General features: G+C 42.6%; 1 protein-coding gene across 31 annotated transcripts; it reads right to left on the minus strand.

Moving 5' to 3' along the window:
* Positions 1 to 522: 522 nt before the first annotated feature.
* Positions 523 to 21,847, minus strand: PCBP2 (poly(rC) binding protein 2). 31 transcript variants are annotated; one of them, XM_019724448.2, is made up of 15 exons: positions 21,511 to 21,846; positions 19,096 to 19,238; positions 18,492 to 18,515; positions 18,368 to 18,400; positions 17,874 to 17,990; positions 16,332 to 16,463; positions 15,130 to 15,258; positions 14,018 to 14,092; positions 12,061 to 12,153; positions 10,992 to 11,033; positions 9,688 to 9,760; positions 9,138 to 9,176; positions 8,130 to 8,182; positions 7,078 to 7,247; positions 523 to 985 (listed from the first exon to the last, which is right to left on the minus strand). In XM_019724448.2, the coding sequence occupies exons 2-15, from the start codon at positions 19,162 to 19,164 to the stop codon at positions 949 to 951; spliced, it is 1,086 nt and encodes a 361-aa protein (XP_019580007.1). In that variant the 5' UTR covers positions 19,165 to 19,238; positions 21,511 to 21,846; the 3' UTR covers positions 523 to 948. The 31 variants fall into 31 exon arrangements, with proteins under 31 accessions (XP_019580007.1, XP_019580006.1, XP_019580005.1 ...); XM_019724447.2 differs by having other exon boundaries at positions 8,130 to 8,185; XM_019724446.2 differs by having other exon boundaries at positions 14,018 to 14,104.
* Between the last annotated feature and the right edge of the window lie 447 nt (positions 21,848 to 22,294).

Genomic DNA, 22,294 nt, shown 5'->3' on the forward strand with positions numbered 1-22,294 from the left:
TCACTCCAGCCATCTAAATTTATCTGCATAAATGGGAGCAGGTAACTCATTCTGAAGGACTTTAGGACAGAAGATCTTAAAACACCCACTCTTAATATGGAGAGGTCTGTAAATGAGCAGCTACTAAAAACCAGACACTGAAGTTTTTAGCTTGGACAAGGAGATAGACATTCCCAGCACCCTGAATCCGTTAGACACACATCCACCTGCCTCCATGTGTGTCCTTCACCCCCCACCGCCCCCACCAGTGGATGTTCTTGCTGACTCTTTGCAGATTAGTCCTAGGAAAATGTATAAACCTCGATCTTTGGAACCAAGGACACAGCCAGCTTGCTATAGCTATTAGGTCATTTTGCAATGCAGGCTCAAGGGAAAATAGGATCAAGGGCTACAAAAAAAGATGGAGTGGTAAAACAGAAGAAAACATCTTACTTGGAATAAAGGCTTATATTCAAAACCCAAGCAGGGTCCTTGTCCTTTGAGGGATAAAAGGTGCAAAAAACAACAGCAAGACAACAGGAATAAAACCCACATGAATCACTGTGGCATCCAGTTTCTATTCACAAAGAAAAAGCTCCAGTCCATCTTTTAATTTTTTTGAAAAATTCCTGACATTACAGAACTAAACTGAAATGTATTAATATTCCACTCTTACATTTCCATGACAAACAGAAAAAAAAAAATTCATGAGCCAAAAAAACAAAAACAAAACAAAAAAAAGGGAGAAGCTTATAAAACTAAATATGGATCTCAGCATTAACAGCTGAACAAAGAAAGGAATTAAAACGCTTTAATTAAAAAATCACGAGTGGATGATAAAGTGTGTGTAGAAACTGAAAATTTACAAACTATTTAAAACCTGGAATCGCTGACTGTTCAGAAACTACACAGATGGATCATGGGTGGTGGTGAACAGCAGAAAGGGATTATGGATGAATCTGCATTGTTCTAGCTGCTCCCCATGCCACCCGTCTCCGAAGAAAGCCTGTAACACAAAACAAGAACTCCAAGTTAGTTTTCCAAGTGCCCAGCTGAACCTCACCTCCGAAACTTTCAACCTGGATAGTGAACCCTGAAGAAGACTACAATCAGTGTTTCCATATCAAGAGTGACATTAGATTAACCAGTACCATGAGCCTGTTAACCCCTGCAATCCAAGCTTCCTGAGGGCAAATTACATCAGAACCAAAGAAAACTGAAGACACCTTGGTTACCAATTGTGGGCATCCTTCAAACTATGCTCTTTGGAATCTTTGTGGGAGATGTTAAACACTTCATGAAAATATACTACATACTTAAGTCTCCTCTTAGTCACAATACACAAAAGCATCGTTCCTTTACTGCTGAGCTTATTTTTGGTCCTCCTAAGATACTAAGGGAATAGTTTAGGAAACATTTATCTAAAAATAGCCTCATGAGGGTAATATTGAGAGCTCAAAAAACAAAAAAAAGCCTTTATTCTAGAACAGTCCTGGGTTCCTCTATCAATGTGAAAGCTATTAAGAGATAATGTAGTTTTAAGTGCTAAGGGATATCAAAGAGGGAGCAGTAAGTACAGTAAGTAGAGGTCAAGAATTATACTAAACCTTATAGTTTGTAAACCTAATTTTCAGGACTTAAAATTCCCTGTCTAAACATACCTGGCTACAATGCCTTTGTTTTAAATAGATCATTTCAAGCCCTGGAATCCAATTCTGGACTTTTTAGGAAAGGTACGTAGGCATTTGGCTTGCTTCACTGATACTCGGTAGCCAGCAAGACTTAGCTTCCATTTTGAATAGAACTAAATGTTACAAGTTTCAGTTCATAAATTTATTTCATAAAGATTTTATATTGACTAGCATAACCTATTGTGGTAACTAGTTAAGGGAGCATGAATGACAACCCCCCCATATGTATGTATCTCTTCCACAACAATGAAAGCCAAAAGCTGGTCAGGAGAAGGAAGAAAAACAAGGGCCAGGAAATAAATGAGTACTTCAACTACAAACTAATTTTCAGTCAGAAATGGTGTTTTTACCGTGGCAGAAAGGGGAGTTTTTATTCTTAAAGAGGGTAATTCTTGCCAACCCCAAAATGGGACAATTTGGGGTAATATAAAACAACAGCCCCTGAGTTTGGTGAGAACGGAAGGTTCAAGAAGGGAACTGCTAGAAAGGTTAGATCTATGACCTCAAAAAATTAAGTTCATGCAAGACGGTGCACCAAAAAGAGCTCAGAAATAACTGCCCAGAATTGATACACAGCCTGAGCAGGAACTGGAAGGGGGCTACCGGTGTGGAGAGAACAAGAAGAAAAACTTAACCAGAAATATGTTAAGGACTTTTGGATAGGACCACAACAGGGGCTGTTAACCTTTAAAAAAAATTAACACCAAGTATCTTAGGAGGTGGTGGTGGTGAAGTCAGCCCCTTAAACATCTGGATTCTTCCCAGCAATCCTTTTAAGGAGAACTCATTAGGTAAAGAGGCCTTCTAATCAAGAATTAGATGAAATAAACCCAAGTCTGTTGGGGGGAGGTGCCTAACTAAGGGAGAGCTGGGCCCCATGATGAAGGAGCAACAAGAAAAACCCTATCTGGACAATGAGCTCCAGTTGGCTCCTCTTAGTCCTTCGTGCAGATTTGGGACGTGTTAACACTAACTCACAGGCCCAATCCGGGGCAGAGGGGCCACAACACCAGGAGATAACTACTCATGAGCAAGGTTTGTTTTTTTTGTTTTGTTTTTAACACTATAAACCAAAGGGTATGTGGGGACAGGTCATGAGGACAAAAAAACTAGGCCAGTTCTCGAATGCTCTAGGAAGAACATTAATACTATCATTACCCTGGCAATATAATATGCATTCACACTGAATGGAAGACCGCCAGAGGCCTTTTGCCATTATACCTACAGCATTTCTACTCTTTTATGGAGAACTATGGTCTTGAGATAAGAAAAATATGAAAAAATAAGTCTTCAGGGAGATTACACTTGAGTAAAAGTAAAGCACAAGTTGTTAGTCCTCACTAGTCACCCCATATGATCTTTTCCTAGGGCCTCTATTTTTTTAATCTGATAAATTAGTGTATTGTTTGTGAAGGTTCCTCCCAAATCCAATTCTCTACTCATGATAGAGGGTTGGTGGGGAGACAGAAGGGTAAGAAGGGAATAGAAGGAAAGGTAAAGGGACTTGGTCCTAGTGAACCAGGGTTGGTTTAAGATGACGGGACAGAATCCAATCAAATTTTTAGGCAATGTCACAGGTTGGTTGTTCAAGATTCACCCAATGTCATTGGAAGAGGGGTAATGATAGTTCAGAGGAATACAGACAAACGTTGAGACTTTTCCCAACTTGCCTCCCATGCTGGGTAAAGAAATAACTTCTTTGTATGTGTGCCCTGTAAAAGACCCTTAGAGTAACCAGTCAGCAGGTAACAAGCCTGGGATAGACACCCGTTACCTGTTGCTGTCGGCAAGCTAAGAGATCTAAGAAGTCAGAGAACACTGCTCTTCACTAAAGAAGCTTCTTGCCAATTATGGAAGAGCCTCATGATTTACTTTGCCACAGGCCCATTTCCCTTTGTGGGGAATAACAAAGGACTACAAAATTAACCAGGGATACAAAAAGGCCCAGTCTCTTAGACTCACTAGTCCAGAAGCCACAGGTCACAATCCCACCCCTTCACCCTTCACAGCACACGGTCCACTAAGGTTCTTACTGTGGCAACTTTATTACAGCTAGAAACACAAATCTGGCCTAGAAGGCCCACTGATAACTTAAGCATTAAATAAATTAAAAAAAAAAAAAAAAAGGTTAACGGAGAAGCTTTTATTCATCAACATAGAACCTAACACATTGTTATATTGCAAGGCAGAATAAAGCTACAAAATAGTAACAATAAGAAGAGCAAGAACTGTGGCTCTAGATAAAGTATTCAACAGGTCAGACTTGGAAACAGGCACTCGGCTGATTATGGCCTAAACCTAAACACGGGTTACCACTGCCCCCACCCCCACCCTGTTATCCCCCCAAATAGTAAAAAGGAAATGTCACAAGCTCACAATTGTTTGGTTCTCACCAATGTTAACAAATGAAAACAAAAGGAACCAAGAATTACTTGAGGGAGTGCCTCAAGCTATGCCATCAGTAGGGGGAGAATCTCTGTTTCTCGCCTTTCAGTTTGTTAGTTCCACACGGCACGGCAGAGGTGCTGGTGGCGGTGGCGGCTGAAGCCCCGGTACCCTTAGCAGCAGACACAACATTTAGAGCCAGGAGAGGGATGGGTTTCATGCCAAGCAGACTGGAGACACAAGGGGCGGTCGGAAGAGGGTTGGGGAGGCTGGAGGGTGCGTCGGAGGCCCCCGCTGTGACGAGCGAGGGGGTGGTGGTGGAGGAGGAAGAAGAAGAAGAAGGGGTGGAGGGTTGAGAGAGGTTGATGCTGAGGTGATCGGGGGTCGTGACCGAGGCTGCCTGGGAGGAGGGTTTAGCGTTTTCTAAACTGTAACAGAGGAAAAAAGGAACAAAAAAAAAAGGGTGGGTGGAAGGGAAGACCACAAAAGGGACAAAGTACAGGACAAAAACCGCTTCAGTTATCAGTAAGTGCCTCTGGTTGCCAATTAGGAAGACCTAATACCAAATTGTGCCAAGCTGTCTCTCTTTCAGTCTGTAACCCACCCTCTAAAAATGTGTATTTTGCCAAATTCCACTCCACAGTGCTATTTGAAACTGCTACAGTGAAGAAAAAGCTGACAGACTGAGAAAAAAAATCACATAGCACACGCTTCCATGTATCTGACACACTGATCCAACCCAGAGGTCAGAAAGGAATGGTTTCAAGTAGAAAATGAAAGCACTCATCGATACCCAAACAAGGAACAAATGCTTCAACCACCTATCACTTGTTTAGCTTTGGGATGTTAACCCACAGAACTATTTAAATTGGTTTTTCTCTTCTGTAATTAATATGAAAGTTTGCTTCCATCTCCACAGTAAACTAACCAACACATTAGGCTGGGACAGGGGAAAGAGACCAAAGTAGGTCAACTGGCTAATTTCAAACTTCAAAGAATGTAGCATTTTCAAAGAAAAATGCTGAGAACAGAAGTGTAGATAAGACCTACAGAAGCTCCATTTCTGGTGAGGGGTTGTGGTGAGGGAAAAATGGCTCTTTGTTTTCTGACTGATTGTAATATAGGCCTTACAGACCTGGAAGAGAGAAACTCACGCACTGCCAAAACAATTCATGTTCAAAAAGCAAAAGACTGCTTCTATTCCTACAATGAACTCCAACTAACAGTGATAATGACTTGCAGCTCCCCAATAGGCAAGGAGGTTCCTCTTAAGACTCCATTTTATTTTCCTAAGTCCAGGACAGTTGCAATCCATAAAGGAGAGGTTAAAGAAAAAACTCAAGATTGCCAGAATCAGAGCAGAAATGCTCAGAATCCATTACTGAAATCAGAGAAATCTTTCTTGCCTAGTATTAATAATAAAACCAGTTTGTTTTTTGCATTCAAACTGGGCCAAGATGAGAAAGTGAAGAGTAAGCTTTGTGCAACGTGCAGAGAGCATTGCTTTGGTGTTAAAATGAAGCTTCAAGAAGTTTTGACCCAAATCCATAGCTTGGACAGTTTCATTAAATAGGATGACCCTGAAAAGAACTGACTAAACCAGGAAACCAAAGGTGGAGAAGTTCTGTTTCCTTACAATGTAGCCATTGGCCTAGTACAGGGGTCAGGCAAGAATACATTTAAACATTACCTGACAATATTCAGGGCAAGCCTACCTACCCAAGAAGAAAACCATTTCCACCTTTCAAGAACATGATTCCTATCATGTAACAATCCCCTCCACCCTCACCAAGTAGAAACAAGAGGATAAAACCTTTGTAAACAGCCTCTGTGAAACACTACTATTTCACTCTGAACATTAGGAATTTGATGTGTGTCGCAGCTAAAAAAGCAGACTCAAACATCAGAAAAGGCTTTTCTACACTAAGATTAGTAAATAACTAAGGCATAAAAAGACTTAAGGCAAAAAGTCAGAATCACTACTGGGGAACTGATAAATCCTTAACCAGGGGATATAAAGACCACGAAATAAATACCTGGTCAGTCAATGTAAGCATGACAACAATACAGACTTCATACTTATGAATTTCTTTCCCTTGTACCAGAATTTAGGAACTCAAAACTTTTATGCACAACAAAGACCAAATAATTATGATAGAGAAAATAACGACAAAAGTTTACACAAATGGGATAGCTAAGCAAGCCCCTTGGGATGTGGGCTAACACTGGTTTAAAAAGTTAGTAAGCAATAAAGAATGTGACCTAAGTACACGTGCTGATAAAGCAAGAACTGTAAATGCCTCGTAGGATGCTCACTGGACTGTGAATAGTCCAGCTACAATTGTGTGTGTAGTAATATTAGATAGCTTTGGGTAAGGAAAACAAGTTAGGAAGGAAGTCATTAAGGGATGAGATAGTGGGGAAAAAAGCGAAACCCACCAGGGATTTCTGAAATATTCTAATACCTGTGCCTCCCCTTTCCCACAAGCTCTGAACAATGGAACACATTTGCAATTTGAGAAAAATGGATGTTTTCAGAATAAATGCTAATGGCTGCCTCCAAGAAACTGCCTTGCTGTCACATTATTTCATTATCCTTATTTCAATTAAGGATGCTTTGGAGTCTAAACCCAATCGTGAAAGAAATACTGGTCTATATGACATGTATAGCAAGAGACCCACATTTGTTTCTAAGTCAATATGGGTGCTCCAACCAGAGCACGTCCTACTACTGAAGACATGCTCCAATCTTTCTACTCCCCAAACCATCAAGAGTCAAATTCAAACATTCTATTCCCCCTACCCCAACCCCATGCAAACTTACTACAATCTGGTTACTTTTTTTGCTACACTAAGGATGGATGAAAATAGGGCTAGATTTATACTTTTTTTTTTCCTGCCATCTCCACTTAGCTCCCTCCCATTCCCCAAATAACCCCACATTTAATACATTGTAGCTTTCCCCAACACATATACTACTTGTGCTGGCATCAAGGAGAAAAAAAAGGTAGGGAACCCTTACCTGACATTGATTAGATATTGAGCCAGGCTAATGCTGGCAGCAGATCCAGTGATGGTAACCTGCCTATCAGTAGAGCCTTCCACTGGGTTCGCAATTTTGATCTGCGCCCCAGACATCTGACGGATCTCATTGATTTTGGCGCCCTGACGCCCGATTATGCAGCCAATCAACTTGAGGGAGAAAAATAACAAGGCACACCAAATTCAGAAGCTTTAATGGCTAGGTTCAAGAATTCCATTCCACCCCACCCTATAGCCTCGGTCCACGAACCAGGCAACGGAAACTATTATCTGCATCTTACACACACTACTCAAATACTCCTGACTAAAAAACGTGAGTTACAGATTGCTGTCCACTCTTGCTGCAGTCTTCTGTCTGACCAATGCAGGTCAGAGCCAACTGCGCTGACCGACTCCTAGGAGCACTATCTCATTTCCTCAGAGCACTAAAACCAAAGATGAAACGAAACAGAGCCAAGAAAATAATAAACCTAGGAATAAAGGTACTTTTGGTTTTTACTGGCAACAAAGACACCTAAACTCATCCTACCATGATTACCACTTTACTACACAGATAAGAATTCTGGCTAAATTCTAATGCCTCTGCCTTGAGAAAAAAGTAAAAAAAATCAGTCATATATTTGCACTGTCTAATAATGCAGACATTAATAAGATGTGGTTATTAAACACATGAAGCGTGGCTAGTGAGACTGAGCAACTGAATTGATTTTATTATTCTCAATTTAAATAGCCACTTGTGGTTAGTGACTAACTACCATGTTGATCACTGCTTTAAGGATAAAGCTTCAGACTCTACAAAAAAACAAAAGCAAATGGAAATTTCTAATTTGAGGAAAAAAGGTTCTTTCTGCTTCATGATACCTCAACAATTGTTTTATCACTTTTCTCCATCGATTTTTAGTCAGGGTTCTATATACTTACAAAAATTGTAATTTGGTATCTAACCGCATTTTCTTTCCCTAGGCCTTAAAAGTGGCACATCACTGCTAAGACTTCTGTTCTCTAAAACCCATGCAACCCAACTATACTTACATCATTTGGAATGGTGAGTTCATGAGAAGTAGTCTGAGCAGATGCATCCAAACCTGCTAAAAGACAGAAGAGAGCAAGAAAGTTCAATGCACAGCATAGAAACCCCCACTGATTTGCACATTAATTAACCTAACAGAAGGAAACAAACTGGAAACCCAGCATTGGCTGTTGGGATTCATCACTAACTTGGAAGCCTCCAAGGAGGAAAGAGGGGTAGAGGGGTGTAGAAATAATGCTGGAAAGGTTCCTCTGTACACTCAGAAGAGCTGATTTCATGCCATTTCCTGCAAAGCCCAGCCTATTAGGGTGTAAGGGGATGGAAGCAAGGGGGAAGGGAGTGTGGTATCCTCAAACAGGACCAAAATCTAACCAAGTCCTTCGGCACTTCTCCCCCTTTCTGCTTAGGATTTCCTGCTGTTGTGTTCCAATTTTATGTCACCTGATGCTTACTCGCACCAGTGCCAATATCATGCCTGTTGGCCTGTTATTGGGCACCGTGGACTTTTGGCACACATGCAGAGTTGCTTTAAATATACCTGTATCAGATTAACAGCACTCCCCACCCCCAACTATCCTAACCTACACTTGAAGGTCAGAGAGAATGAAATGGCAGGTGAGGGAACTTCATTTCTCCAGATTTATTCCCTGTCTTTTGCTCAATTACTCATTAATTTGTCCTGTTTTTTATCGTTTTCCAAAGAAAAAGAAAAAAAATCCGATCAGCAAACACCCATACCCATCTATAATGACAACTGGACTGGACCAAGCCAGCTGGCTAACTCTTAAGGCTAGTTCTGCTCAGCTGTGGCTGCTGAACTCCACACTTTTAGAAGGGGGCTGGCCAGATCCATCAAGCGACCCTCAGGGGCACCAGGCCCACCCTTCTGCTCTCTCAGCTTCTTTCTGCCATGTGCATGTTGCTGGTATGTCATGGGCAGTGAAACAAGACTCCCACCAGTTTATTAATATAACAGTAGAATACTACAGATTTTTTTTTTTAATCATTACCCCAATAGCCTTTCACCTCTGGAGAGCTGGATTCAATGCCTGTTAAGATACAAGTGAAAATGAGTTTGGTGGTCTCATCCTAACCCTATCGGACAAGTTATTCCTTATACAGAAAAAAAAAAGCCCAAAACAAAACAAAAAACAAAAAAACAAAAACAAAAAACACTACACAATTTGGCACAAATGGATTGTCTCTACCCAGGTCTGTGAACAGCTGGTGGAGAGAAAGGGGGTGCCAATCAGATCAAAGGGGCAGCAGTAAGGATGGCTTACAAGAAGTATCAGCCTACCCTTTGCCTGACAAGCATCCCCAGACCTCACCCCAAACCTTCCAGGGCCTTTTTTTTTTTTTTTTTAGAATAACTCACCCCAAATGAAAACCAAGTTAAACACATTACCTCCTTTGATTTAGCCACAGAAGATAGGCAAGTTTAAATCAGCAGGATGCTGGGTAACGAAGTTTGTTTTAAACAGATGTCAAACCGAGACCTTGGGGCTGGCCTCTCTCTTGCACTACACCTTACAGAAATAAACACTGAGGTGTCCATACCACTGAATCCGGTGTTGCCATGCGTCATGGGAAAATGAGACTGTTGCATTGCCAACTGGTGCAGCTTGGTCAACTGCAGGGAGGAAACAGGAGAGGTTGGCATTAGAAGAGTAACAGAGCCAGGGCTCAAGCACATTCAAATTTGAAAATGCAGAGCTCCTGATCCCTCAAGTTGACTACTACTCAAACTACAACAGAGCATAAGGATGGGGTTTATATATCGAAATCCTGGGGATGGGCAGAATATGAAGGGTTAGAACAGGAACCAGTACAAGAGAATGAATGCATTTTGGGTGTGTGGGGAAAAAAAGCAGCAGCACCTGCCCGACAACCAACCCCTTGTGGGCTATTTAATGAAGGTGTTTGCAGCCATTGCAACAGTTGCCCCAGGGACAAGCACAGACAGGCTAGGTAAACAAACTGTGCAGTGGTGCTAGGGGAAAAAAACACCATGCAGGGTTCTGTCAGTACTGGGAGGAGGGAAGGAGATGAGGGGGCAGGGAGACTTCGAGGAGGAGAGAGATTAAGATGAAACCAAACAGGGTTTAGCCCCTCCCCCACCACTAGCTTCCACAGCTATTTTTCTTCATTTCTGTAAATTATTTTGGCTATTGTAAAACAATTCCTCTTCAAGTGTACTTCCCTTCCTGGGGCCTACCACTAACCCAGAGCCAAACTCAACTTCCCCAGTCTAATGCTCAGCACCTGAAAGGATTAGTAAGGATAGAGGAAAAGTACAGAAAGAAATGCCCTTAAAAGTCTGAAAAGCAGCACTTTTTAAATGAGTTTTTAGTGGCAAGGAAGGTTTTATTGAGTTGAATTCCCAAATATTCAGCTTCCTATCCCTCCCTGTATAAATAAGCCCCTTTCCCACCCCTCCAGATGCTTTTTAAATTGTCACCTCAAATTGAGAAATAGCACCCAAGGGCAAACCACCTCCCACTCCCTCAATGAAAGGATCCCATGCAGAGATGCACAGTCCACTGTCAAGCTGTGCAAGACGACAAATGACAGAACACCAGGAAACACTTTTAGAGTAATCTGGAACATGGGGGAAAAGCAGAACCTAATAATTTGCCCAATAATAATTTCCAGGGATTAAATATCAAAAGGCAAATAAAGTGTTTCTATGCCCTGGTTGAACATTACTTAAGGGCTGAAATAGGGATTCACCTTGTCAGGAAAACAATTTAATATTGCAAATGTTTAAGACCCAACTCACTTCTGCCTACACGGAAGAAAAGAGAGACAATTTTGGATGGGAGAGGGAGCTTTTCAAAACAAGAAGCGAAAACAAAACTTACATCTGGCTGTGGAATGGCATACTGTCCTTGAATGGTATAGGCCTACAAAAGGAGGAAAACAGTTCCTATTAAAAACCAATCACGGACAGCCACCCAGTGGGGGAAAAAGACAGATTTCAACTAGCCAGGAAGCCAGAGTTGAACTAAAGAATGGTGAGGCCAGAGATTAAATGGTATCTCACAAATACAGTCAGACCCAAGTTGGCCTTCTTTGAACCTTAAATATGGGGAAGCCTATAAAGGGAGCCATGTTCCCTGCAACCAAAGGCAAAACACACATCGGTTTCTTAATAAAAATGTGGGGAGATTAAGCAACGCTTCGATTGACCAAGCCCCCCTTTTTACTCCCTGTGTACAAGATAGCCTAGGAGAAAAACGGTCTCTTCCCTCAACCACCCCAACCCTTTTACTAATCATGGTGATGTGAATGATTTGTATTTGCACAAACCTACATGGCACATTTCAAAACACTTCCCTTTCCCTGTCTCATTTTTCTCTACGTCTGCCTAAAGACTTTAAGTGCACTGGAAGCTGGCTGAGTCCCTAATACTAGGGAGCTGACCACAGGAACACACTCTAAATCCTGCCTTCTCCCACCTCCCCTCCATAAAAGGCACTTGCAGCTCCCACTATGCCCTCCTCCCCCCACACCATAACCTCCCGAAAAGGGAGTCGGGTCTTCAGGGCAATGGGGTGGGGGACGAGGAGGAGCAGGAAGGGCAGGGTAGGAAGGAGTGGCTGGTTAAAAGGATGTGAGGCTGCTCACATCAGTGGCCAGTACCCCCAAAAGTGCACCCAGGTAGGGGTGGGAAGGTGAAAATGGGGGAGGAGTGGGAGACGGGGAAGAGGGGTTGAACAAAAAGAAAAAAAAAAAGAAGAGTTGGTGTTACCATCTGGTGGGCTACGCGGCCTGTGTGAAATGAGGTGTGGGGGGGTCAGTCCAGGTCCCCGTGGACAGGTGGTGTCCACAGCACAAAAATCACCAGCGCCACTGGCCCCCCGCGTGTTGGCAGTCTCGGCTGAGGCGGAAGGATTGAGTGAGCCTTGGAGACTGAACATCCCCTCTCACCTCTAGAGGTGGTCCCTCCAGGTCAGGGTTGAGGCACATGGACGGGGTGGTGTGGGGAAAGCTCGCACTGTCGCTGCCTGTGCTGTACCTGTCCTGTGGATAAATAGAGGATTTCAGTCTCCAGGGCTGTCAATCCGGCACCTTGTCACCAGCATGAAATTCACACAAAAAAAGTTGTTTAATTTTTTCTTTTCCTTTAAAAAGTAGCTCACAACACAATTTGAAACGAGCTGCAATCAGTCAATTAAAAAAAAAAAGTTACCTAGTGGCAGATTTTACACTGCACAATTGGGCTATTTTCAGTAAGAATAAAGGGGTAGGGCAACAGAGCTGATGCCAGCTCCTGGTCAGTTGTAGAATTAAGATGAACCCCTATGGAGCCCACTTTGTCATAAACGACACAGGTCAATCTGTGGACATAGTATGAACTGGATCATTTAAAAAGGCTCACGGGAATAATCCATGACAGGGCCACTCCTGGGAAGAAGCTGTAAGCTTTTAGAGGGTTTATAATTTTCAACTGAATAAAGGGGAGGGAGGAAGGAAAAGGAAGCAAAGAGGTAAGAAGGGGGTGGTGGGTAGGGGAGGGAAGGAAAGGGAAATGAAGGAAGAATTGTAAATAGAAAGGATTGCTGCTGCATAGCATGGGACTCTTTATAATCCCAAAGGGGAGTGGAAGGATCCACAAGAGCAGGAACCTGGAGTCCCTGGGGAGGAGGGAAAACTCCTAAAGCTAAGCCTTGCTACACTGACTCTGGGCCTTTGCTTACCCTGCCCCTATCCAGACTGAAAGCTCTTTGACCAAACCAGCTTGTACAAGGCTAGTGTTAAAAGTAAGGCACTGAACTAACTGTCCCAAGGTAACACTGTGACATGATTAACTCCTTGTGAAAGCTCAGAACTATATGACAAACTAAGTTCCCAAAAACTTGCTCAGTTTTACACCAACTCAACAGAATGTGAATGAGATAGACTTCCAGTTTACGCCTTCCCAGTTTAAATACAAGATGGGAATAAATAATTGTGCTTAGAACAGGCCAGCCCCACATGGCAAAAGGAATTTTGAGCAATGAATTTGTTTAGGCAGCTACCAAATTGAAGGTCACTACTCCAACCTGAACCCCAATATTTTAAAAACTGACTTACCTAATCCCCAAATACTAACCAACAAAACGTAACACTACCATGGTGCTGGGTCAATGCTCATCATAAAAATCTAAGTTCATTATAACCACGTGCCAAGGATAAGAGTTTAGGTGGGTGAAGGAGGAGCAGAGGCCATGGGATGCTTTGGTGTTCTTACTCTAACACCCAAGGTCAGAAGCACCACATCCCAACATGCTCTCCCCCTTCCATTCTTGCACACTGAACCCTTACCCCAGCTGATTTGTTATGCCATGTGGGTTCAAACCAGTGTTTATGAGGTTAAGAGCGTGGGGGACATCACACTGGAGTTTGGGAGTGAAGGGGTAGGAGTAGGGGAGGGGAGGTGGGGGGAAGGGGAAGTTTGTAGGACACTCAAGTTCTGGATCGACCCCCAATTTTGAGACCACCATCCAGAATATCCCTCAGAGGTCCAACTCTTTGCTACCTTTATTCAGACCTCTAAAGACTATCTATCCCCCACAAAAAAGCATGGATGGGGTAGGGGTTGGGAGAGTAATGACACCAAGGCAATTTAACCCTTTCTTCTAATCCAACCCAGCTTAAATAACCAAATAAATTACCTCTTCGAGTGCCTACAAAACTCCCATTGCCTGCTAAAAATTAAATAAGGGCTTGGCATTCATAGCTTTCTCCAGTATAAAAAAAATAAATAAAACTAAAAGCAGGTCAAACTATGGCCAGAGTACAGGTTTCAGCAAGCATGCAGAGTGGCCTGATGTGCTGCTGACAAAGTCGACATTTCAAATATAATCCTCGTTCATTTCCAGCCCAGCAATAAGAATTTTCTTACCTGACCACCTGCAAAGATGACCGGAGAACTGGACGGCTTGGGCCGGTACGGGATGGTCACGCCCTTCGGGGGGGACTGGGAGAGAGTCAGAGGGGAAAAAAACAAAAAGAGATAAGGTTTCAAAGCTGCTTCAGCTGTGTGGCTTAAGCTCACACAGGTCAGTTAAATTAAAAACTATTATTTCCATCCCCTCACCTACCAACGTCTCTAGCTAAATCTAATCTGAAATCATCTGCAGTTATTTGTCTTTAAAGCAGTAAAATAGTCCGTGGACTACACAGCTCACAACAATTCTCATCAAGGCAGATTCCTCTGTAATAATTTAGGTATCATTTCCACGTTTTCAAATAAATCTAACAAACACGAAAAACCTCTAGTACATACGTACATTTTAGTTGGTTATTTTTAGGATCTTACATTTTGGCCTGATATTAATCCAAAACAAGAAATAAAGTACCCAAATGTTACATCTAGGAAAATGCAGACGCTGTCTATAAATAGTTCAAAGGCTCAATCAATATTTTCCTAAACTCTACTTGGAAATTCTACTTTCCTTTGTCACCAATATGGGACCAACTCCGTATGACAATTCTAAAAAAATGTAATTTCCTTTTGCTATTCTTGTTTTAATTAAACAGCATATACCAGGACCTCAGAAGTCATTCATAAACACCATTATGGACCCATTTTTTCCCCATATAACTACCGGTTTGAATACAATCCTGCCTCAAAACACAGAAATTTAAAGCATGTGTCAAAGTTGAACGTAGCCAAAATATTATAATCCAAAAGGCAATTTAACTTAACTTGTCAGGAACCCAGATACATACATCTTGTGTCCATCCAGTCCAAGGAGAAAATCTTCCCCTACCAACTCCACTAGAATTGCTATAGCCCAAAAGATCACCGCTGCTTAACAGTTTCTATTTTTGCACAAACTCTAAGACAAGTCAAAGCCGGGGAAAGGAAAATATGAACTCAGGAAACCTTTTCCCCACCCCCATTGGAGGCTTCTAATAGGGCCACCTAATTCTAGTCTTACTAAATATAGATCAGTCTGTCTCCCCTAGACTCCCCCTCCCCCCATTCTCAGCATGAGCCTGAGGGCTTACCTCCAACATGACCACGCAGATCTGTTTCACACACTCAATGATGGATTGCGGAATGCCAGCAATAGTGATGGCCCGCTCAGTTGAGTTGGGGAGCATATCCCCTGCCACCTGGACCTGAGCCCCTGTACTCTTTGGGGTAAAAAGAAATTAAAAAATCAGAGAAAAACAGCTCATACTTACTCTTCCCATTCCTCCCAGTAGCAACTTTAGAGTCTAAAGCTCAATAGACACTTATCCCACATCCTACCTTACCCTTTTTATCCTGCTTTCATTCCAGATAGGACTGTTTAATCACAGTTATAAATTAGCCTTAGAAAGCCAAGAATAAGCCTGAATAACAGCCTAAATTTATTCTGCTCTCAATAAAAGGGTACTTCTAGATAGTTTGCACTCAGCTACTGTTTGCTTTATGAGCCATCAAACAAAATCCCCACAAATACCACCTATCTTTCATTCTCGTATTCAGCATTTATATTAAGCCCATTCTATGTGCCAGGTACCATCCCAGATACTTGGAATACATCGATGAACAAAACCAAAATCCCTGCTCTCATGGCATGTACAATAGTCTCTGAAAATCTCCAACTCATTTTCCTGCAGGAGTCAAATTTCAGTCCAACATCCAATTCAGGAACTCCCAGATTGTCAAAAGCTTCCATATTCAATGTAACTAACTTCCACAATTTAAATGAGGGCAGGATAACAACTACATCCCAATATACCTTCCCATTTCCCCCTTGCTATTTAGGAATTTGGCCAATGGAAATATCTGCTACTTTATATATCAGATTGTGATCTCTTTAACGTGAAAAATTATGTAGCCTCATGGAAAAGTTGTCCAATTAATAATAATAAAAAAAAAACAGATCATATACAATTCTGGTTAACTTTCTCAGTCTGATTTATTGTTGTTAAAATATATGAATTGTAAAGGAAAAAAAATATATCAATTGTACAATACTTTCCATCTCAATACAAACTGTAATCTTCTAGGACTGTTACTTTAATAAAAATCTTCACCTCAACAAATACTAACTTTTCATAGCTATACCAAGAGCTAATAGAGGAAGCCACATTTATTAGGTTGGTGCAAAAGTAACTGCAGTTTTTGCAATTATTTTTAACCTTTTAAACAGCAATTACTTTTGCACCAACCTAATAGAATAATTAACGTTTCAAAAAGGATCACAAAAGTTACTAACCTCTCTTATTTCCTTGATCTTGCAACCACCTTTCCCAATGAGAGAGCCACACTGACTAGCAGGGACCACCAGCCTTAGGGTGACTGGGGGTCTACTGGCAGCTGTGCTATTGGTCATAGAGCTGCTGATATCCTACAAAAAGAAATTCGTCACACCACCAGAACACACAAGTTTTAAGCAAATCCCTGGGAACCAATAACTGCCATGAAAGAACCACTTATCCTTAACAGAGACATACTATATCACGATCCACCATCAACAAATGCCCCAAAATGCCCCTCCCACCCGCAACTATTTCTGAAAAGATAAAAATGCCTACAAACTGCCTCAAAATTAGTCCTATATATTTTTTTATTCACCCTGGGGAGAATGCTCTTGGTAGAGGGAGAAAAACAATCATTAGTTTGAAAATTAAGAGTTGAATGGGCAAAATAAAACACTGAGGTAAAAATTAAATAAACTGAGAAAGATGAAACAATGCAACCCCAAATTCAAATAACCAATTCTATGTTCTTAGAAAGCTAGAAAGACTACGTATTACACTTCTATATATCACTGTTTTAATTTCTTGGTAGTATTACCATTGTATAGATAACAAAATTGAGGTTGAGTACTTGCCCCAATATTTAAAAAGCTGTAGATTGGAAAATATAAAACTGTATTGGCTGCAAAGCCCATAATCTTTCCCATCAACAATATGCCACACCCAAAAAAGTCATGCTTTCAACCTAAATTTAGCCTTCTAAGATTAATGGTTTAAATTATCACTTCTCAGCCTAATCGCTATAGAGGAGCAAGACCTGGGAACCATTTACACATAAACCCTAAAGTGAAGGACATGTTTCCTATGTGGTTGAAGTATGAAACATTTCTGAATGTTTTTTAAGCCACAAATTCTGGATAAGCAGGGTCTTGTAGGTCAAAAGGTAACATTTCTGATCTTGGCAAGGGTAAGATTTCAGGCACCACTAAGTATCCAACCACCAAGCAAGCAGCGGCCAGAAGCTCTCCTCTGCTGTGGTATCAATTGCACGATTAGCAATCAGCACCACTGCAGGAGGGATAGGAGGAGGCAGACAGACCTAGGGCAGTGGTTGTTCAGCATCTGAAAACAAAGGTGGCCTAGTGAACAGCAAAAACTTCCTTCTGCCAAAAAGCCTAAAATTGATATTTTGCTTCTGATAACCTTTAAAACATATTCCCTCCTTATATGTATAGCTCCAAAAGAAAATTATCAGATTGATTTTTTTAAAAATATAACTGCACGCAAATTGAAGATATCTGTTATTTATGGGGTATATTAGGATTCAGCAGGGCCCCTAACAAAAACACATTAATTTAGTTCACTAACTATGAATTGAGGCCATAAAGTTTACCAATGCAATGGTGACATACCTTTCAAAACTGTTGATCAAGAAATAAAAATAAAAGATACTGGTTTTTCACACAAATTTTTTACATTGAGTCCCTGGTATTGTCAAACTACGTTTTAGTAGTCAAGTGACTTATTTTGTAACTGAGGGAGGAGGGAGAACAACAAACCTCTTCCAGTTTGTCAATGATCATAGCAAAGGCTTTGAAGATGGCATTAGTGGGTCCAGCCAAAGTGATAATTCTCTCAGGACAATTCCCTTCTGAGATGTTGATACGTGCACCACTCTGGATAGGAAACAGAACCAAGAGGTTAAACAGACAAAAGAGCTGAGCATACGCAGTACAGACCCTGCTAAATAAAGATGGGCCAGGAGCTGCCTCCATACGCGATCCTGACACAAGGCAAGTCAGCATCATTTCAAATACTGCTCTGTGTTTATCCTCAAACACAGACTACAGAAGTTGCCTAAAGTCTTGAATGGAGACTTGCTAGAACTACATTTCCCAGCATACCGTCACTACAAATAATCAAGCCAGAAAAATAACAGCTTCTATTGAGACCTTCCCCTTTCTAATCCCTCATTAAACAGAATTTTTGCTTGTTTTAAGTTTCTAACTTCCCAAGGTAACAGTCCCTAAACCCCGCCCCCCCAATAACTCACCTCCTCGCGCATCTTCTTAACTGATTCTCCTTTCTGTAAGAGGAAAAGTCAAGAGTGAGTTCCAACTACTATTTCAACCCAGACTGACTAACTAGTAATTAGAGTTGAAGTGAAACTGTCTTACCTTTCCGATGATACTGCCAACTTCCTGCGATGGAGAAAACTAGTGTCAAATAAGAGGAAACTCGAAGTGTTCACTTATCATGAGAAGGAATTTTTAACCGTCCAAAGCAATGGAAAGCCTAAGATTTATTGGGAAAGGGAGTGGGCAGACTTATTCTTTTCTTTGCTTAAAATGTAAGAGAACCTCTCACAGAATTTTGAAGGAATCCAATCAATGCAGGAGTGATTTAAGTGTTACCTTTGTGTTAAATATAAATTATTTTTATAAGTACCAAAAATATCATTCCCCTTAAAGTTTCCCAGAATTGTCTGGGCAGGGGAAACTTATCTATCACAAGCTATAGCAACCTCTATGAGAAAAATCTTATCATCCAGGTATGAGACAGTTTTTGGCTCTAGCCTCTAGTAAAGCCTTTCCTGCTCAGTGGAGCTTCCCAGTAAAGTCTGTCCATTTTCCCACTACACTCTCATCTACTCAGCTAGAGAGGAGTGCTAAAGCCAGACACCCCACAGTGCTAATCTGATGAGCTCCAAGATCCATGCCCTCTCTTCCTGGCCCCTCCCCTAGCAGTTACTATGACCCAATTTACCAAGCTGGTGCATACCTTTCCATGCATAAGTAGCCGGATGGTGAGAGTGACGTTTAATCCACCTTCGATCACACCGGTGTCCATGTCGAGCAGTGTTCTGGAGAGCTGGACTTTGAGTGGTCAAGTCTTTGGTCACTGGTGGGGGTGAAAGCCAAAAACTGAAATACAAGCACGACCAAAATCAGAGGGGGAAAACAATAGGAGAAATAAAATGTTATTTTCACCATTATCAATGTTTTTTGACTCTTCCTTAAGTGATAGCCTATCAGCTGGCAGGCTTGTATACATCCAGCACAACTGCATTAACGACAACCATTAACAGCTCAGGTTCTGTTAAAGACTATGGAAGGTGACAGTCTGCTCTCATTAATGGTTGGTTTTCTGCTGACTCTCAGGATAAGGAAGATTCCTTCAGTTGGCAACGGTTCTAAGGGGAACTGCTGAACGTGCACCAGTTGTCCTTCAGGAGAATTAAGCTTCAACAGGATACAGAAACACCTGGAAATCATAAGGACAAACCTCAAACTGACCAACTACACTGAGGGCAAATGACCTTTTGATTCCGTTAGGTAGCAGCTCAGACTGAAAACTAGAGAGTACACATGTAATTTTCTTACTGGTAACAATTTCTAGGTAAAGAAATTGAGATGTATCTCACATTAAAATTTTATCTGTTGATAAGATGACACCAAATAATTTTTAAAAGATTTGAATCAACAATCTCATTGAAAAAGGCATTATCTGAAATGTCTTCCATGGAGGCTGGGGTTCCATATTCCCCTTTAAGAAATAACTCAATACATTAAGCACAACTTAAGTCCTTTCTCCTACCCCTTCTCCCAACCCAACTTGATAGTCACTCATATTTGAACATTTTCTTTGCTTCTGTGTTATTAATTAACCTTTGTTACCAGTCTTTATTCAAGTCTCTTAAATTTTCTTCCAAAGAAAACAATCAGAATAAAACGGGTATTGCTAAAAACTTATCGTGTAGTTCTTTTAAGCAACAACAGTAATGAGCCTTTCCTAGGAAGGAGGCACTTTCCCCACTTATCTTCTGAAACAATTTCACATTTCTGCTTTAGAACACTGATTATGTGAAGAGAATTTGCTTTTGGATATACCTTTGCCTCCAATACCTTTTTAGGACTTAACAGAGGTAGTTTTTTAAAAAAATCTCTCCAAAGTGGTTAAATTTCTTGGAAATTTTAGTTAGCATCCATCCCTTCAAAACTCAACAATGATCTCTCTCTTACAGCTAGTTTTCCCCCTTCAAAAAACAAGCCACCGTTTTAACTTTGCTCTAACACAAAGCCTTACCCTAAATATTTAAAGTGTTTTAAGTGGCTGCCAGACCGTTCTGTATATGGCAAACTGCCCCCTCACTACCTTGAGAGTGTGATTTTTTAAAACATGAGCTCTGCACCCCCAAAGCGTCCCTCTGCCCCATTTTCAAAATAATTAATTGCTGACAAAATCCCAGAATCCAACACTTTTCAATCATGGAAAAACAATAGTGCTTGGGGGAGGGGGGGGAGATGGGACAGAGTTAGGTCTGTAAGAGTAACTTTTCTTTTTAACATGGTAACAAACTGGCAGTTAAATTCCTTATCCCTACCCAAATATCACAATAACTAAAGTTTGAAATGGCAAGAAAACAGAAAACCTATTTGAAGCCATTTCTAACTCAAAATCATTCAAGAGATCCCTGTCCGATTTCTCTCCTGACTTGTCAATGTACCCAACCCCAGGAATCCAGCTGTTAATCCTGCAGTCCATTACCCCTTCTCCTATTAATAGCTCTGAGTCTATATCGGCAGGCATTTTGTAATTTCAAAATTCGTTACCCCGAGAGAACGTTCTGAATAACTCTAACTGGGAGCCCGTCTACCCTTTAACTCCGCAGCTCCCCACCCCTCGGTCATCCTAGCATTTTCCACTTAAATAATGCCCCCCCCCCATCCCTCGACTATTAAAGGAAAAAAACGGTTCGGACGGGGGGGGGCGCTGCGATCCAGGGGGAGGGGCCGGACTAGTAGCGCCTCCTCGAGTGGCTGCGCCAGCGCCTGACCCCCGCGGGGAGCCGCGCTCACCCGCCCGGCCAACAAGCCGGCCATCGCCTCCCCCAACCCCCCTCAACCAACAAATCCACCGCTGCCCCCCCACACCGCGCGCGCGCCCTCTTTAACTCCTGCGCAGCCGCCACCGGGAAAGGGCGGGGGGAGGGGGGAGGCCTTGCGCGAGGCCTACTAGGCCGCTCTACAGCCAGGGCCTCGCGTGAATGGCCGTCCAGGCAGAGTGAGGGGGTAGACGCTCACGCGAGACTACGCGAGGCCGGGGCTCGTGACGAGGACCGGAGCCCGCTAAGAAAGATGGCAAGAGTGGAGATGGAGCTATAACCAAGGGCGGAGGGAGAATTTTGAAGCTTACCTGCAGGCGCGAGGCGACTGAGGGGAAAAGGGGAGCGGGCGGGAAGGGGAAGGGCGGGAGGCCGGGGGCGGAACAATAGGGGCGGGCGGGAAGGCGAGGGGGGCCCCGCGGGCGGGCGGAGGAGGAAGGGGGGGTGGAGGAGGAGGAGGAGGAAGGGGGAAAGAGACCCCGGGGCGGGTGGAGGGCGGCGGAGGGCGGGCGGGCGGGCGGAGGGCGGGCGGGCGGGAGAGGGCGCAGGCTGCGGCTGCTCCGGCTGCTGCCTCTGCTGGTCTGGGAGGGGGACGGGGCGGAGCGGCCTGCTTTCAACCCCGCGCACCCTCCGACCCCGGAAGCGCTAAACGCCCCGGGGGCCGGCGAGGCGACTGCGTTGTCCAAACCTTCCTCACGCTAAGCGGACGGCCTCCCAATAGCCTAGAGCGGCTCCACGGACAGCGCCGGCACCAGCGAGACAGCAGCTGGTGGCAGATGGCGAAGTCTATGATAGAGCGGCAGCATGGGGGCAGGGAGGAAACTAGTGGCCTCTAGTGGGCTGGTTGGAAAGCCCAGGCGTAAGTGCAGAGAGAGTTGGCAGTCGCCATGGATAAAGGAGACGAGGGATAAAGGAGACAAGAGGGAAAAAGGGATGAGTGAGGACAGAGTGAGAAGAGACAGGAGAAACCCAGAACCTGTAGTGATACTCAAAAAAAGAAACAGGAAAATCTAATTTGCCACTTTGGAGGGAACTTTTACACCAACTCCTTACTCTGAAAATTGGTAATTAAAAGGAAAGAATTAAGCATTCACC

This window comes from Rhinolophus sinicus, linkage group LG02, assembly GCF_036562045.2.
Source record: "Rhinolophus sinicus isolate RSC01 linkage group LG02, ASM3656204v1, whole genome shotgun sequence".
NCBI lineage: Eukaryota > Metazoa > Chordata > Mammalia > Chiroptera > Rhinolophidae > Rhinolophus > Rhinolophus sinicus.